The sequence below is a fragment of the Hyla sarda genome, chromosome 3 (assembly GCF_029499605.1).
Source record: "Hyla sarda isolate aHylSar1 chromosome 3, aHylSar1.hap1, whole genome shotgun sequence".
Classification (NCBI taxonomy): Eukaryota; Metazoa; Chordata; class Amphibia; order Anura; family Hylidae; genus Hyla; species Hyla sarda.
The window spans coordinates 427206733-427225638 of NC_079191.1; the positions used below are offsets into that span (position 1 = coordinate 427206733).

At 45.5% G+C, this 18906-nt stretch overlaps 1 protein-coding gene across 2 annotated transcripts in view; it reads left to right on the forward strand.

Annotated features, from left to right (window-relative positions):
* LOC130363087 (calpain-8-like) overlaps positions 1 to 18026 on the forward strand; it is a 124174-nt gene extending 106148 nt beyond the window's left edge. For both annotated transcript variants that reach the window (XM_056568428.1, XM_056568427.1), the window contains 4 exons: positions 260 to 417; positions 1401 to 1567; positions 13482 to 13696; positions 17815 to 18026. In XM_056568428.1, coding sequence (XP_056424403.1) covers positions 260 to 417; positions 1401 to 1567; positions 13482 to 13696; position 17815 — 541 coding nt within the window. In that variant the 3' untranslated portion in view covers positions 17816 to 18026. The remainder of the gene's footprint in view (positions 1 to 259; positions 418 to 1400; positions 1568 to 13481; positions 13697 to 17814) is intronic.
* The last annotated feature ends 880 nt before the right edge of the window (positions 18027 to 18906 follow it).

Genomic DNA, 18906 nt, shown 5'->3' on the forward strand with positions numbered 1-18906 from the left:
TGATGACAGGTGGTGATGATGAAGGGGTGTGTGGGGTGATGACAAGGGGATGATGATAGGTGGTGATGATGAATGGGGGGTGTGGGATGATGACATGGGGATGATGATAGGTGGTGATGATGAAGGGGGGGTGATGACAGGTGGTGATGATGAAGGGGGGGGGGTGGGATGATGACAGGGGGTTTTATGTGGGAAAAATGATTAAAACTTTTTTGAAAGTTTGGCAAATCTGTAAACTATAGTTTTTGGTTGTTTGCAGGATACCCTTCCCTGACTTTCTGAAAGAGTTTAAAAGAGTATACATCTGTGACATCAGCCTGAGTGAGACGTTCTCTGGTGACAACTTTAAGTGGCTCCTGACTGAATTTCATGGGAGCTGGAAAAAGGGACAATCTTCTGGAGGAAAGCTCGCTTTGGGTAAGAATGTGTGTACTATCCAACATAATAAGGACGTCTGCATCCACATCCAAACCCACTGTGTATGTCTGTGCCATGGAAAGCCTAGAGGGTTATGATGAGGGTAGTAGTCCTTAATGTTTGTGTCATGTAGCTGAGTGGTATTAACCCGATGCCCCTTCAAATAAAGCTGATCACACAGACTTCTGATGCTGGCATTCCATTGAACAACTTATAGGGGGAGATTTATCAAATCCTGTCCAGAGGAAAAGTTGCTGAGTTGTCCATAGCAACCAATCAGATCGCTGCTTTCATTTTTCACAGGACTTTTCAAAAATGAAAGAAGCGATCTGTTTGGTTGCTATGGGCAACTCAGCAACTTTTCTTCTGGTCAGGTGGTAATAAATCTCCCCCATCAACTTTATTTAGCTCCTTTCACAATTCTACAATATTACAGTCCCTTGAATAAAGCTGTGAATGACTCAGCTTAGGAGTCAGAAAATTGTAGATTTGGTCAGTGTCCCTTGAATAGTGCTTTAATAGCAGCTTAACTGGTTTGTAGTAATCTTGCTTTAGCACATGTACGTGAAACTGACCTCTGCAGATAACAGTGTGCAGGGATTTAAAGGGGTTCTCCACCATAAGGTGATTTTAGTACTTACCTGCCAGACAGTAATGGACATGCTTAGGAAGGATCCGTGCTTGTCGTGGGGTTAAATGGCTATCTTGTTAGATTACCCTACCACTGTGGCTATCTTTTTGTGAAATGGCTGAAATTTCCTGTTGGAGCTCCCTCCCTCCAACTATAAGTCCCATAATACCTTGTTTGTAAATGTGAGGTCACTTTTCTCCCTCCCACACATCAGCCATCCCACCCTTGAAGCTTTAATTAAGACTGTTTCCAAACTTGTTCAATTATTATTCCACTATGATATTATTTACTGTATTATTATTGCATTATACTATTTATACATTTTTAACCTTCTACATTCTCTTATACACAGACACATTTTGGATGAACCCTCAGTTCCGGATCACAGTGGCGGCTGAAGGCGGTGATACCAGCAAAGAGTGTCCTATCATCGTGTGCCTATCACAGAAGGACAGAAGAAGGAAGACTCTTGAGGGTGTAAAAGAACCATTTCTTGAAATTGGCTTCTATATATTTAAGGTTGGTGTTATTTCTTTTCTTAATGTACTGTTTATAAATTTTAGTCTTTCCTTTATTAAAGGAACATTCCGGGCAACATATGATATACTGCTGTACAGTTGGGTCAGTTTATTTGCTTATGCCCATTTTGAGGCATTGAAATGGGACCTTTTATAGCTCTTGTCACTTTAGATAATATGCTGAGAAGAGCGGAGTGTTTAGCGGGAGAGGGTGCGGGTAAAGAATGGTTCAGCAAAATGGGGCAAAAAATGCAGTCATAGGTGGAATTTTCTGTTTTTCACTCAGTAAATTTTTATTTTTTACATTTTATTTCTTTCCTCAACAACAAAAAACGTGGTCTCAAATGGCTGGAGGTGCTCAACCCCAAATGCAGTTGTGCATTTATACTGGGGAAGCAGATCCTGCCCTTGTAGTCTGTTGCTAGGGGCGATCCCCAGCATAAAAATGCATACAATGGAGGATGCCTGCAGCAGACTACAAGTGCCATAATAGAATCCTACACCAGATAGACGGTGTGGATGTGTAACAATTAGAACAATACAATACAGGAATATGGATGCACTACTGTGGTAGATGTATACAATGACATTGGCTAATCCCTCAACACTGATGTTAAAATTGAGACATTCGCCAGTATATCTTTATATGAAGGACATACCTGAGCCCGCACACCAACACCAAGGTTTCTCAAGATGGTGCGGGACCTACGCTAACCTACCTGTGCGTGATAAGCAAAACAGGGGCCAGTGGGCAATTACGGCAGCATTAGGTCGGCTCACAGAGTCCTCCCATGTACCCTGCAGCGTGGCTAAACACACATACAATGGGAGGAGGGAGGCAAACTGCAAGCCCCACCTAAGTTGGCTAATATAGGTGCATGGCCTCACAGGTGCTGGTAGCCTGTAGGGGTAATGGTGTCTAGGGTGTTGCGGAGTGGTAGTGTAGGGTATAGGATTAACCCTTAGTTGTCGTGACGCCAGGGTTAGGTTTCCTCAATGTAATAGTCCTACCCCTAACAATCCCATAAATGATAGGGAGGAATAAAGGAATGTCCACAGCAGAAGTTGAAGTAAACCAGAATAAACTTTACTGCATATTTTATGCAACTTTAGGTAACAGACAGTCTTTTGCAAGAGGACCGTGGTACAGGCTCCTCACAGGTTTGCTGGGACTTTTGAGTTGAATGAGCTTGGATTTTGCTTGCCACTGTGCTACTGAATTTAGGGGTATTTTGGGTTCAGTAGATTTGTAGGTTTTGAGATGGATAGGCTTCAGGATAGGCTTCAGGCCTAGCTTGAATTGGAGAATTGCGCTGAGATGTTCCTAGCTTGGTAATCTGGAACTAAGAGAGCGATTTAGTGGCAGCAGCCCCTTATATAGAGAGGGGGCAGGAACAAAACTCATTGGTTCTGCAAACCTGCCAGTCCTGACCCAAGGAACTTTGGATATGACACAGCATAACATAATTTATTTGAAGTCACATGACCCAAAGGTCCTATACATGAATACACTATAATAAAATATATAAATATATACATTTATGCACATTATTAAGAGGCAACTAGGGGTTAGCCGTCCAGGAGAGCCCTACCAGCATGGAGGGACTCTAGTTGAGGGGACCACTGACAAAGGGACAGAACCAAGTCCTGTACCGGGACACCACATAACTATATTTCCATCCACAGACCCATATGAGGGCTTGTTTATTTTTTTTTATTTTTTTTGCGCAACTAATTGTACTTTGTAATGACACCTTTCAATTACCAGAAAATGTACCAGAAAAAAAATTACACGTTCTCTTTATTCTGTGGGTTATGCAATACCCATCATTGCACTGCTTTAAAAAAAAAACTTTTTACAAAAAAAAAATGCTTAAAAGTGCTGTATTTTGACTCCTGTAACCTTTTTATTTTTACATATACGGGGATGTATGAGGGATTATTTTTTGCGCTGTGATCTGTTGTTTTATCTGTAACATTTTTGTTTGGATGGGACTTTTTGATCACATTTTATTCATATTTTTGGGATATATGATGTGATTGAAAATCAGCAATTCTGGCATTTGGTATATTTTTTTAACATTTTACGCTGTTTCCCATACGGGGTCTTAAACATAATATTTTATTAGTTTGGACAATGCCCCACGTGGCGATACCAAATATGTTTCTTATTTTTATTATTTTATAAAAATTTGTCCTAGGGGAGGGGCTTTTGTATTAGATTTTTTTTTTTTGTATTTATTTTTTACTTTACATTCTTTAAGTCCCCTATAAGAAATTATTATAACCAATCATAAGATCGCCTTTACTGTGTTGCATACATGCTCTGCTCCTACAGTCTGTCTGAAGGTAAGTTTACACCGACACGTTTACAGCAAGTTTCCCATTGCGAGCTATGGCAAATCATCAGCAGATCCCAATGAAGATTATGTAATCCGCTGCTGATTTTCTGCTGTGTAGATTTTGTCACAGGGGGCGAACTCGGCTGGAAACCCACTGGTGTGAACATACCCAGGCAGACTGTTTTAGAGGAGCATGAAGGAGACCTCCGGCCGCCATTTTAACTCATCGGACCCCCCCGTGATTGTCTATAGGATGGTGGTTTGCAGAAATGATTAGGGTTGCAAGGGTTGCTAATTTGCATAGTTAATTATATATGCGTGACATCACAGGATACACATTTTGTCCTATTCTGACCCTTATAACTATTTATATTTCTCCTTATACGGGCCTGTAAGAGGGCTCATATTTTGTGTTTTTGATCACTTTTTTTCATTAAATTTGGGAGTTGCAGTTACTAACTACAAATCCCAGCATGCCCTGATACAGCCTGTGGCTCAGCAGCTGCCCCAAATGAAAACTACAACTCCCAGCATGTTGGACTATATAGTAGTATATAGTATAGGTCAGTGTTTCCCAATCAGGGGCAGGGCTGGTGCAAGGACTTTTGGCACCCTAGGTGAAAGCTAATTTTGCCGCCCCCTTGACCCCACACATTGGCTCCGCCCTTTGACACGCCCAACCTTACTACTGGGGTGACATACTTTAACAAACCTCCTCCTCGTGTATTCTCCTTACTAATGGGGTGACACACTGTAACAAACCTCCTTCTCATCTAATCTCCTTACTACTAGGGTGACACACTGTAACAAACCTCCTCCTCATGTAATCACCTTACTACTGGGGTGACACACTGTAACAAACCTCCTCCTCATGTAATCTCCTTACTACTGGGGTGACACACTGTAATAAACCTCCTCCTCATGTAATCTCCTTACTACTGGGGTGACACACTGTAACAAACCTCCTTCTCATGTAATCTCTTTACTACTGAGGTGACACACTGTAACAAATCTCCTCCTCGTGTAATCTCCTTACTACAGGGGTGACACACTGTAACAAACCTCCTCCTCATGTAATCTCCTTACTACTGGGGTGACACACTGTAACAAACCTCCTCCTCATGTAATCTCCTTACTACTGGGATGACACACTGTAACAAACCTCCTCCTCATGTAATCTCCTTACTACTGGGGTGACACACTGTAACAAACCTCCTCCTCATGTAATCTCCTTACTACTGGGATGACACACTGTAACAAACCTCCTCCTCATGTAATCTCCTTACTACTGGGGTGACACACTGTAACAAACCTCCTCCTCATGTAATCTCTTTACTACTGGGGTGACACACTGTAACAAACCTCCTCCTCATGTAACCTCCTTATTACTGGGGTGACACACTGTTTAGCAGACAGTGTAACAGTATTAGATAGAGACAGTATCACACATTATAGGATTAGATACAGGGACTCAGCAACCAGTATCAGACATAGGGGGATTAGATACACAGCTCAGCAGACAATATCAAACATAAAGGGATTAAATACACAGCTCAAATCACACATGGGGATTAGATACAGGGGCTCATCAGACAGATCACACAAGGGGGATTAGATACACAGCTCAAACAGTATCACTTATGGGGGGTTTAGATACACAGTTTAGCAGACAGATCACACATGGGGGATTAGATACACAGCTCAGCAAACAGTATCACACATGGGCGGTTTAGATACACAGGCTAGCAGACAGATCACACATGGGGGGATTAGATACACAGCTCATTAGACAGATCACACACTGGGGGATTAGATACACATTTTAGCAGACAGATCACACACTGGGGGATTAGATACACATTTTAGCAGACAGATCACACGCTGGGGGATTAGATACACATTTTAGCAGACAGATCACACACTGGGGATTAGATACACATTTTAGCAGACAGATCACACATGGGGGGATTAGATACACAGCTCATTAGACAGATCACACACTGGGGGATTAGATACACATTTTAGCAGACAGATCACACACTGGGGATTAGATACACATTTTAGCAGACAGATCACACATGGGGGGATTAGATACACAGCTCATTAGACAGATCACACACTGGGGGATTAGATACACATTTTAGCAGACAGATCACACATGAAAGGAGCCTCACCAGGTCAGTGTCTCTTCCCTGTCCGGCTGAGGCTCTGAGGACAGGAATGGCCGATATTTGTGACCTTTTCACCCTGATTTGAAGACACTGTCGCGCAGCAGCTGAGGCAGAGAGAGGCACCTCGGGGGAGGGAGCAGCGCTCCTCGTCAGGATGAAGTAAGCAAAAAGGCAGCCGCAATGTGGTTGTGATTAGGGGTGGGGGGGGGGTGAGGCAGGTGGTACTGGATCTCACAGTGCTTCTCCAGCAACATGAGGGGTGGGGCGGGGGTGTTGTCAGTGCAGCGCTGCATGCCGCCCTCCTCCAACATGGGGCGGGGGTGGTGCTATTAGGGATGCGGCTGGATGGTTGAAAAGCTAGATTTGCTGTGACAGGCAGAGCAGCGCCCCTTCAAGAGGCCGCTCTAGGTGATTGCCTAGTTTGCGTATAGGCAGAGCCGGCCCTGATCAGGGGTGCCTCCAGCTGTTGCAAAACTACAACTCCCAGCATGCCCAGACAGCCGTTGGTTATTTTTAATATAAAAACACCAGCAGGGTGGCCAAAATACCAGCCAGGTGGCGAACCCTAGGAATGACCCATGAACCGTGAACAACCATTACATCTAAGGGCAGTAAGGGGTTAAGGCTACTTTTAAACAGGATGGGTACAATGCAGTTTTTTCATGGAAAATCTGCAGCATTTCAAACTGTAAACCCACATCAGCAAATCCTCTCCAGACCGTGTCACCACAAATACAGGTTTGGATATGTTAAATAATAAAATAAACATAGTTCATAAGGTTGAAAAAATACCATCAAGTTCAACCTATATACCTAATGAGTCCCTACTGAGTCAATCAGAGGAAGGCAAAAAACCCTCATACTAGAGGTAAAAAATCCTTCCCGACTCCAAATATGGCATCAGAATAAATCCCTGGATCAACGTTCTGTCCCTATAAATCTAGTATACATAACCAGTGATGTTATTACTCTCCAAAAATGCATCCAGGCCCCTTTTGAACTCTTGACCACCTCCTCCGGGAGAGAATTCCACAGTCTCACTGCTCTTACAGTAAAGAACCCCCATCTGTGCTGGTGTACAAACCTTCTTTCCTCAAGACGTAGAGGATGCCCCCTTGTTATAGATACAGACCTGGGTATAAATAGATCATGGAGAGATCTCTGTACGGTCCCCTGATATAGTTATACATAGTTATTAGGTCGCCCCTAAGCCGTCTTTTTTCTAAACTAAATAACCCTAATTCTCATAATCTTTCTGGGTACTGTAGTCCTCCCATTCCCCGTATTACCCTGGTTGCCCGTTTTTGAACCCTCTCCAGCTCCACTATATCTTTCTTGCACACTGGTGCCCAGTACTGTACACAGTATTCTATGTGTGGTCTGACTAGTACTGTACACAGTATTCTATGTGAGGTCTGACCAGTACTGTACACAGTATTCCATGTGTGGTCTGACCAGTACTGTACACAGTATTCTATGTGATGCCTGACCAGTACTGTGCACAGTATTCTATGTGTGGTCTGACCAGTACTGTACACAGTATTCTATGTGTGGTCTGACCAGTACAGTACACAGTATTCTATGTGTGGTGTGACTAGTGATTTGTACAGCGGTAGAATTATTTCCTTGTCGTGGGCATCTATGCCCCTATTGATGCCCCCCATGATTTTATCTGCCTTGGCAGCAGCTGCCCGACACTGGTCACTACAGCTAAGTTTACTATTAACTAAGACTCCCAAGTCCTTTTCCATGTCAGTCGTCCCAAGTGTTCTGCCATTTAATACATAATCCCAGCCCGGATTTTTCCTCCCCATGTGCATTACCTTACATTTATCAGTGTTGAACCTCATCTGCCACTTCCCGGCCCAAACCTCCAACCTATCCACATCCATTTGTAACAGTGCCCTGTCCTCTATTGTGTTTACCACTTTACAAAGTTTAGTATCATCTGCAAAGATTGCTAGTTTACTATTCAACCCCTCTACAAGGTCATTAATGAATATATTAAATAGAATAAGACCCAAGACTGACCCCTGTGGTCCCCTCTAGAAACAGTCACTCAATCAGAATAAGTACCATTAATAACCACCCTCTGTTTCCTATCACTGAGCCAGTTACTTACCCACTTGCACACATTCTCTCTCAGCCCCATCCTTCTCATTTTATGCACCAACCTTTTAGGTGGCACCGTATCAAATGCTTGGAAAAATCCGGATATACGACATCCAGCGATTCCCCCTGGTCCAGTCTGGAGCTCACCTACTCATAAAAGCTGATCAGGATAGTTTGACAGGACCGATCCCTCATAAAGCCATTCTGATATGGGGTCATACATTTATTTTTATTAAGATACTTCAAAATAGCATATAGAAAACCCTCAAACAATTTATATACAACTGAGGTTAAACTAACAGGTCTATAATTCCCGGGGTCACCTTTTGACCCCTTTTTGAATATTGGTACCACATTTGCCATGCGCCAGTCCTGGGGAACAGTCCCTGTTACTATAGAGTCCCTGAATATTAAAAATAGGGGTCTGTCTATCACATTACTTAATTCCTTTAGAACACGGGGGTGAATGCCACCTGGACCTGGTGATTTGTCTATTTTGAATTTTTGAACTGCCAGCACACCTCTTTGACCCCGCCCCCGCCCGGGTAGCACCTGAGCTACCCCCACCGTTCCCAAAGGACTGCGGGCCACTACAAGGGGCAGCCATCAGCTGTATCCATAAGCCCATGTCCTTATGGTCCCACCGTAAAGATGGGCACACCGCCATCCGTTGCCTAAACTATTCATCATAGCACAACCATGCGATTCCGCCATAGACTCTATGAGCCTCCCTGATGGAATCCATATAATAGAATAGGCCGGAGCAATGCTCTGGCGCCTTCTCACCCACCACGCTAGCAAGTATGGCGAAAGCCTGAAGCCAATTTGAGAACGACCGCAGTATCAAACGATACCGCCGCCGTTCCTCCTCCTCCTTTAACTTTTTCTTACCCTCATCCGGTTTAACCCTATCAAGATTAAACTTCTCTAATGGGAGTAGGGAAAATATTTCCACGTACTCCCCCTTCCAGATTTTCTCCCTAACTTCTGCCTTAAGGTGAGCCCCCAAAGGGCCCTCATAGCACACATAAACCTCCCCCATTGCATGGTTAGTCAGCTTCACGTCCCCCCCAAACCCCGAGGTGGCCAATACCGCCGTTGGCCCCACCACCTGGCCGACAGTAAGACCTCCGACCCTGGACGAACCGGCCGTGGCCGTAACAGTACCTCCGGCAGCACCCAGAAAGGGACCCCTCTGCAAGGCCACCGCCAACCACTCCCCTGACCCCAGACAACCTCGCCGACGTGCCGACGCACCCCACACCACAGCAGGAGACCCCAGAGGCCCTAAACCCCACCCCGCACTAAGGCCTGCAAACCCAAAAGCAAAAGCTGTAAACCCGCCAGCCCCCCACTCTCAGCCCCCACCCCCCCCCCCCCAGACCCAGGGAGAAGGTGGAACACTCACCGGACCCAACTGTCGTAGGACCAGCAGTCGTAGCTCCTGTACCGGTGGGCGCCCCGCCCGGACCGGAGGATCTCAGAAGGTCCTCCGCCACCTGCTCCTCCTGTTGCAGGGAGCCAGCATGAGCCCGACGTCACACCACGCCGCCCTCCCTGAGCAACTGCACCCGAGTGGCCTCCGGCAGCCCCCTCGGCTCTGCCCCCCGACCCACCGGAAGTAGAGGGACCCGGCCGGGGACTTACCTTGCGGCGCTGGGCACGAGGCGACGAGTCTGATGAAAGCCGCGCTGCACCTACAGGGACAACGCCGCAAACTGTGCCTCCAACCACTGGGGACCCCTCCGCAACGCCTCTCCACGGAGCCACAAAGCGGGGTCAATCCCGTCATTAACCGACACCCCCTCAGGGTGAGAGAAGTGGTTAAAGAGTCTAAACTTATTGGGCTCCTTCTTCGGGACCAAGCCCAATGGGGAGAGGCGCAATTCCGGCAACAGCAGAGACCCGAAGTGGCCCGCCATCCGGTCCAAGTCCACCTCCTTAAGTAACTTAGCCCCCACCACCTCCAGATCCGCCAATGCCGACGTCAAATTGCGGCCTCCCTCACCGGACCCCCGCTCCACACATGGAATCTGAAAACCACAGTCAAAACCAGCCGCCAACAAGGCCGCTGCCTCCCTATCGGGGTACCACGCGAGGAAGGGCAGCATCTCTGCCAGCCTCACCGGCATCACCCCTATTCTGCTCAACCTCCCCGCTCCCTTGCCTTTGCCCTGCTTGAAACAGCGGGACAAGCTGTGCCCTCCCCCGCAGCCGGAGCATTCGTGCTTGCACTCGCTTCCAAATTTGCACTGGCCGTTGTGAGACTCCCAACAGCAGCCCTTACCAGTACCCGCCGGGCACCCCTTTCTGGGACTGCCGCCTCCATCCCAAAAGGACTGCTGCCCACTCCCCCCTGAGGTCCTGACATAAGCTTCATCCAGAGGCTGATGTCCTTATGGTCCCACCGTAAGGCCAGACGGACGGCTTTCCACTGACGAAACTGTTCGTCATACCGCAACCAAGCGATACCCCTATAAACCTGATACGCCTCCCCAATCGAGTCAAGGTAACAAAAAAAGAGCCGAACAGTTAGACGGGTCCTTTTCCTGAACCACGCTAGCCAGAATGGCGAACGCTTGGAGCCAATTCGAGAGAGTCCTCAGTATCAGCCGATACCGACGACGTTCCTCCTCCTTCTTTGACTCGTTGGGCTTCACCCTGTCCAAATTAAACTTTTCAAGCGGGAGCAGGGAAAAAATCTCCACATACTCCCCTTTCCAGATCCGCTCCCGCACCTCCGCCTTCAAACGTACACCTCCCCTTTAGCAGCATCTGCCAAGCGCACCCCGTCAACCAGCTTGTCGGACTCAACCCCGGACGGAGCTGCCGACACTTGCCCAGGAACCGCATCCCCAGCCCCCCTAGAGGGGGCCGCCTCCCCATTAACTCCGCTACTCGGCAACCCTTCCAACACCACCCCCACACTGCCACCGCAGACCCCTCCGCCCCGCCACAGCCCAGTAGCAAGCTATGCACTTCGCGCAATAAAACATAAAGTAAACCCCCCCCCGCCCCACTGGAGTCGGTGGTCCACTGACCCAACCTCTCTGGGGAAGCACTCCCAGCGGCTGTAACTCCAGCAGCTTTGCGACCTCCGCTCTCTGCAACTTCCTCCATCCGAACTTCCATAAGGCCCAGTCTGGCGACTGCACCGTCACCGCCAGACACATCCACCGCTGATCTCTCCGGGGACCCCGGCGAAGGACCATAGTCTCCTCCCGGTGCCCCCGCCACTCACTGCCGCAGCAGGAGGAGCAGAGGAAGCCGGAGGGTCCCAACGGCGCCGCGCATGGGAGACAGCATCGGGGCTCAGGCGGGACGGCGCATGGGACCGCTGCTTGCTCGCCTGCTGCAGACCCGCACTAGGCCCTGGAACAGCGCCCCGAGCCAAAGCCTGAGGCAACCCCCAGCAACTGCTCCTCCAGCCAGTCCGGGCCTCGCAGCAAGGCAGCAGCCCGCACCCTCCACAGTAATTCTTCCAGGTCCGCCATGAGAGGTACTTGCTTCCACACCACACGATTTCTTCTTGCAAACTGACTCCTCTTCTTCCTGTTCTTCCTCATCCTGCACCCGTGCCTGCCACATTCCTCCTATCTATCTTAACCCCTTACCACCCGTTCTTCTAACGCCTGCATATTAACCCTTTCCTGTTGCTACCTACACCCCCTGTCATGTGCCCCCTCCTCTCCCATGCTGTACACAACGGGGGCTTTCAGGACGCTCATTGTATGTTGAAACCATTGTATGTTGAGACCATAACTCTATGGAAACCTGCTAATTGGTTCTGAAGCCACCAAAATGTCATCGAAAGATAGAAAAAAAGTGAGGATTAAAAAAAAAAAAGTAGATAACTAATATAGATAAAGCAAATCCTTACAAATAAAAGTAATAAAGATCTGCTGGGAGCTGTAATCACTGTCTATGTAGAGGACAGGAGCTTCTTCAGGGTACAGTACAGTACAGTACACCTACACCAGATTTTGCCTGCACCAGATTTTGTGCCAGAATTGAAAAAACCCCGACTAACTCTCCATTTTGCTTTTTTTTTTTTAAACACGAAAAAGGGGCGTGGTTGCTGGGGAAAAGGGGCATGGTCTCCAAAAACCCAACATATTTACTAAGATTTCCACATTTAATGTGGCGGATTTGAGCTGAGGAAAACCAGACAGATCAGCGCATGTGTAAAAATGTAGGGAAAGTGGAAAATGTAGGGAAACCCTAGTAAATACCGTGGGAAGTAAATTGTAGGGAATTAAAACCCACAAAGAAACCACAGGTGGGGGTTGGGCTTACAGCCCAACACCGTGCAGGAGATTTGACATTTGAACACCAAGATTGTCAAATTCGCCACTGGCGCTCTGTGCTCTACACAGATGAAAGCAGGTTCAATCTCAGCACATGTGACAGAGTCTGAAGACGCTGTGGAGATCATTCTGCTGCCTGCAACATCCTCCAGCATGACAGGTTTGGAGGTGGGTCAGTAATGGTGAGAGGTGGCATTTCTTTGGGGGGGCCGCACAGCCCTCCATGTGCTTGCCAGAGGTAGCCTGACTGCCATTAGGTACCGAGATAAGATCCTCAGACCCCTTGTGAGACCATATGCTGGTGCTGTTGGCCCTCGGTTCCTACTAATGCAAGACAATACTAGACCTCATGTGGCTGGAGTGTGTCAGCAGTTCCTGCAAGAAGAAGGCATTGATACTATGGACTAGTCCCCCCGTTCCCCAGACCTGAATCCGATTGAGCACATCTGGGACATCATGTCTCGTTCTATCCACCACAGACTGTCCAGGAGTTGGCGGATGCTTTAGTCCAGGTCTGGGAGGACATCCCTCAGGAGACCATCCTCCATCTCATCAGGAGCATGCTCAGGCATTGTAGGGAGGTCATACGGGCACGTGGAGGCCACACACACTACTGAGCCTCTTTGTGACTTGTTTTAAGGACATTACATCAAAGTTGGATCAGCCTGTAGTGTGGTTTTCCACTTTGATTTTGAGTGTTACTCCTTATCCAGACCTCCATGGGGTGATACATTTGATTTTCATTGATCATTTTTGTGTGATTTTGTTGTCAGCACATTCAACTATGTAAAGATGAAAGTATTTCATACGATTAGTTCATTCATTCAGATCTAGGATGTGTTATCTTAGTGTTCACTTAATTTTTTTGAGCAAGTCCTTACATATAATAGTAAGAAAGATCTGCTGGGAGCTGTAAGCACTGTCTATGTAAAGGACAGGAGACTTTGTTACTGTATATTGACCATTTGGTGTCTATATGACAGGTTAACCCTGGGGATACAATTCCGCTGCAGAAGGAGTTCTTCAAGAACAATTCCCCTGTAGCCTGTGTGGATGGTTTCCGTCGTTACCTCCGGGATGGAACAGGTCGATTTCAGCTTCTTCCAGGGGATTACGTCATTGTGGCAGCAACTTCTAAAGAATCTGATGAAGCCGATTTTTACCTCCGTGTCTACAGCAAAAAACTAGCTAAACCATAGTAAGTATTGTAAGCAAAGAATACTGTATCCTACCATTATCTTGCAGTCCTTTTCGCCCTTCTTCAGTCATTTTTACATAATTGACAAAAAGGAAGCGCAGCCATACACAATCCCCTCCAGTGAGAGCCCCGTCCAGTAGTTTCTATAATTTGGACTGTAAGATATGATATCAGAGAGCTGTGACATCTACACCTATCTAAAGGAAACATATTCATGTACACGTGCTAATAAAGAACTATAGAGTTATTTCTTCAGTATATCTGCTAAAGAAGCTTTACTTAAAGGGGTACTCCCATGCCCCAGCATTGCAAACAATTTGTTCAGAACACTTGGAGCGGGTGGCCGTGATCGTGACGTCACGCCACACGCCCTCAATTCATGTCTATGGGAGGGAGCATTATGACCGTCACGCCCCCTCCCATAGACATGAATGGAGGGGGTGTGGTGTGACATCATGAGGGGCATGGCCGTGACGTCACGATCACGGCTGTCCGCTCCAATCGTTCTGAACAAAATGTTCAGAACGCTGGGGTATGGGAATACCCCTTTAAAGTGACATGACAAAATTATGATTCTCTAGAATCCCAAGTTGTACTTTTTAAAGCTATACTTTTTCAGGCTACTCTTGCATATTTGTATGTCACTGGATTTGCAGAGCTAAGTAACCTTGTAAGATATTTGACCAAACCCTCCCTACAGAGGTCTCCTTCCTGGGCTTTGTGTGCCACAACAGCTATTATTTAAAAAAGGCCTGTGGGGATACAAAGGAACATTGGGTTAACATGGTGGCTACCAGAGCTGTAGAGAGTTGGAGCAATGAGGGCAGTAGTCTCCGATGTGTTCTGTGAGTTGAGAGAGGTGCAGCTCAGTGTTCCTCGGTGAACCCCTACAAGATTCTGTGTCAATGGAAGCTGTTCCTGCCCACAAAGGAGAACTCTGAAGCCAAGGTTAACAACTTGACCGTTACTTATCTCCCACTGCAATTCAGTACAGTACATATACTTGAAAGTAGTTTGTACTACTTGAAAGTAATACAACTTTAGGTTCCGGAGAAGCAAAATTTAGTCACTGTCCCTTCGGGGGAATATTACTTTCTCACCTATGCTTTTACAGAAATCACTCTTTCGTTTTTGGTACATGTTCTTATATATAAGTCTAATGCAGATATAGACCGATGTGACAACTCTCTGATGCACGAGCTTAACCCCTTAACTACGCAGGACGTAAATGTACGTCCTGGTGAAGTGGTACTTAACGCATCATGCACGGCAGTTCCCGGCTGCTGATCGCAGCCAGGGACCCGACTGTAATGGCGGACATCTGCGATCGCGTGGATGTCCGCCATTAACCCCTCAGATGCTCAATACAGATTACGGCCTCTGCAGCATCGCGGTCACTTAAATGGATGATCGGATTGCCGGCAGCGCTGCCGCGGTGATCCGATCATCCAGCACGGCAGACGGAGGTCCCCTCACCTGCCTCCGCTGCCTTCCCGGTGCCTTCTGCTCTGATCTGCCCGCAGACCAGAGCAGAAGATGACAAATAATGCTGATCAGTGCTATGTCCCATACATAGCACTGAACAGTATTAGCAATCGAATGATTGCTATAAATAGTCCCCTATGGGGACTATTAAAGTGTAAAAATCAAAGTTAAAAGATAAAGTAAAAAAAATGTGAAAAACCCCCTCCCCCAATAAAAACGTAAATTGTCCCATTTTCCCAATTTCCCCACCAAAAAGTGTTAGAAAAATATTTTATTAATACCTATTTGGTATCGATGCATGCGCAAATATCTGAACTATTAAAATAAAATGTTAATGATACCGTACGGTGAACGGCATGAACGTAAAAATTAAAAAAAGTCCAAAATACGTGCTTTTTTATAACATTTTATTTCAATTTTTTTTTATAAAAATGGATTAAAAGTTCTATATAAGCAAATATGGTATCAATAAAAAGTACAGATCACGGCGCAAAAAATTAGCCCTCATACCGCCGCTTAAACGGAAAAATTAAAAAATTATAGGTCTTCAAAATAGGGGGATTTTAAACGTACTAATTTGGTTAGAAAGTTAGCAATTTTTTTAAGTGCAACAGTAATAGAAAAGTATGTTATCATGGTTTACCGTAAATTGTACGGCGTGAAAACGAAACCTTCCAAAATTAGCAAAATTGCGGTTTTCTTTTTAATTTCACCACACAAATAGTATTTTTTTGGTTGCGCCATACATTTTATGGTAAAGTGAGTGATTGCATTACAACGGACAACTGGTCACGCAAAAACAAGCCCTCATACTAGTCTGTGGATGAAAATATAAAAGAGTTATGATTTTTTGAAGGCGAGGAGGAAAAAACGAAAACGTAAAAATAAAATTGTCTGAGTCCTTAAGGCCAAAATGGGCTGCGTCCTTAAGGGGTTAAAGGAGTACTCTGCTGGAAAACATTTTTTTTAAATCAACTGGTGTTCATTTGTAAATGACTGCTATTTAAAAATCTTAATCCTTCCAGTACTTATCAGCTGCTGTATGCTCCACAGGAAGGTTCTTTTCTTTTTTAATTTCCTTTCTGTCTGACCACAGTGCTCTCTGCTGACACCTCTGTCCATTGTAGGAGTGAATCCCCATAGCAAACATATGCTTCTCTGGACAGTTCCTTACATGGACAGAGGTGTCAGCAGAAAGCACTGCGAGCAGACAGAAAGGAAAGAGCATACAGCAGCTGATAAGTACTGGAAGGATTAAGATTTTTAAATAGAAGTAATTTACAAATCTGTTTCTATTTCCAGTGGAGTACCCCTTTAATGTCCAAATTACAGAAACTAACTGAAGGATCTCATGGGAGGTGACCTTGCCAAATGCAGAAATGTGGCAGACTGTGACACAACACTTGGAGAAGCACTCAGAGAAGATCCCCTGACATAACATACGGGCACTGGTCCAACCAAAGGCGTAAGTAGGGTATCCAGTGTAAAGGCAGCAATTCCCTTCTTTAATTCATCATTGAAAACCTCTTGGAGAAAATGCTAAAGATCAGAAAAATCCTTGCAGAGTGACTCTGGATTAAATAGCTTGAAGACAGGACTAATGACAATGCGGCCTATTTGTAGGAGTTATGCCTGACAATAGCTATACCTAGGCTCACAGACTTTAGTCTGCCCAGGAAGAGAGAAATGTGACAGGAGCTGAGGGACTGCCATGTGCTCCTGGGGCTATGACCAGAGAAGAACTGAGCTAAAAAAGGTCTAGATCCAACACTATTCCCAGGCTACAGGGTGGAGTTTGCTCATCTCTAATTGTCACTGTTTTCTATGTTCTATAAACGTCTAGGCTGACGCCCTTGTGTTGGAAGTAAGATGGTTGAATCATGAATCATGTCCTAATGATAATCTTACACATATCGGCTATGATACAGTAGAACAGCCTTATGGTTATAACGAATATGTAGGAAAGCAGCTCACCAAAGGTTACAGAAGAAATCCCAGAACGCCACGAAAAACAATACCACAAGTGCACTAAACCTGATAAACACAGGTAGATGAATTAACCCCTTCCAGATCTACCGGTTAGGTCAGGATTGTTCATCTGCGCTGTACATTAGATATCAGGTGGGATGATCTTCTGAAATGGGGATATTAGACCTTTTTTTCTGAGACAGACAAAAGGCTGGGGGGAAAGGAGATAATATTTAGTTAAAGGGGCCGGATTATTAAATTGTTCACCTATCCACAGGATGGGTAATAAGTGTATGATTTCTTGGGTCCAATAGCTGGGGCCCCACCAATCATGAGAACATGGTCCCGGGTTTCCTCTTTGAATGGGACTGTGGTCCCGCATGTGTGAGAACATGTGATAGAACTGATGGAGATGGACAAGCTCTGCACTCCATTTCTTTCCTTCAGTCCTATAGACTTTGCATGGAGCGGTGTCACACATGTTTGAGGGCTTCTCCATTCGAACTGGGCACTCAGAACCCTGATCTTGTGATTGGCGAGGTTGGACCTATAGCCGTCATATATTTACCCCCTATCCTAAATGTTGTTTGTTATCCAACACCTTTATATTATAGTTGCTTGTGTTGCTTGTATTATTGACGTCTATAATTCTTTCATAATTTCAGGTTCCCTCCCGTTGCTAAACCAGGTGGCATCTCTGAAGGACTCTATTATGCTCTATATGGCTTCACTTGTTAGAGAATGTTCTAGAATCTTCCTCCATTTGTATTTCAGTATCATTCTTATCCATCATCAGAAGCTGTTTGATAATATCTTTGATCTCATGCAGAGTTAGTTTTTCTTGTTACATCCAATGTCCTAATAAACATTTCTTTACCACCAAGAGGACTATGTGTATTTGTAACGATCGGACCTGATCAGGCTTTGCCTGCTGCACTCTGGTCAGTTAGAGGTTACAGGCCTGGGCCAATCAGCAGCTGAGGAGGGGTATTTCATTCCTCCTCGGCCTTCTGGCTTTGCTCTTGATTTGCTTGATTTTTAGTCAAGCATTTTGATTTTTGTTTTCAGTTCTGACTTGTTCATTTGATTTTTGCCATAGTTTTGCAGTTGTGACCTGTTTATCTAGTTTATAGCCTTGTCCAGTGGCGTTGCTAGGGTTGGTGTCACCCGGTGCGGTAGAAAATGGTGTCACCCCCATACCTACCCCCTCCCCCCTGTAAGTTTTTAGCCTGTTTTGACAGACACCATTGTTGTAGCGCATTGTGAGAAATTCCAGTATAATAATCAGATATACCAGTTGCCACAGAATGGGAAAGTGTCAAAGAAGTTTTCACCATTTAAATATACAGCTCCCAGAATTACTTAAAGGGGAACTCCACTGGAAAACATTTATATTCTTTTATATCAACTGGTGGCAGAAAGTTAAACAGATTTTTAAATTACTTCTATTTATAATCTTAATCCTTACAGTACTTATAAGCTGGTGTATGCTCCACAGAAAGTTGTGTAGTTCTTTCCAGTCTGACCACAGTGCTATTTACTGACACCTCTTTCCATGTCAGGAACTGTCCAGAGCAGGATAGGTTTGCTATGGGGATTTGCTCCTACTATGGACAGTTCTTGACATAGACAGAGGTGTCAGCACAGAGCACTGTGGTCAGACAGAAAATAAATTAAAAAAGAAAAGAACTTCCTGTGAATCGCTTATACAGCAGCTAATAAGTACTGGAAGGATTAAGATTTTTAAATAGAAGTAA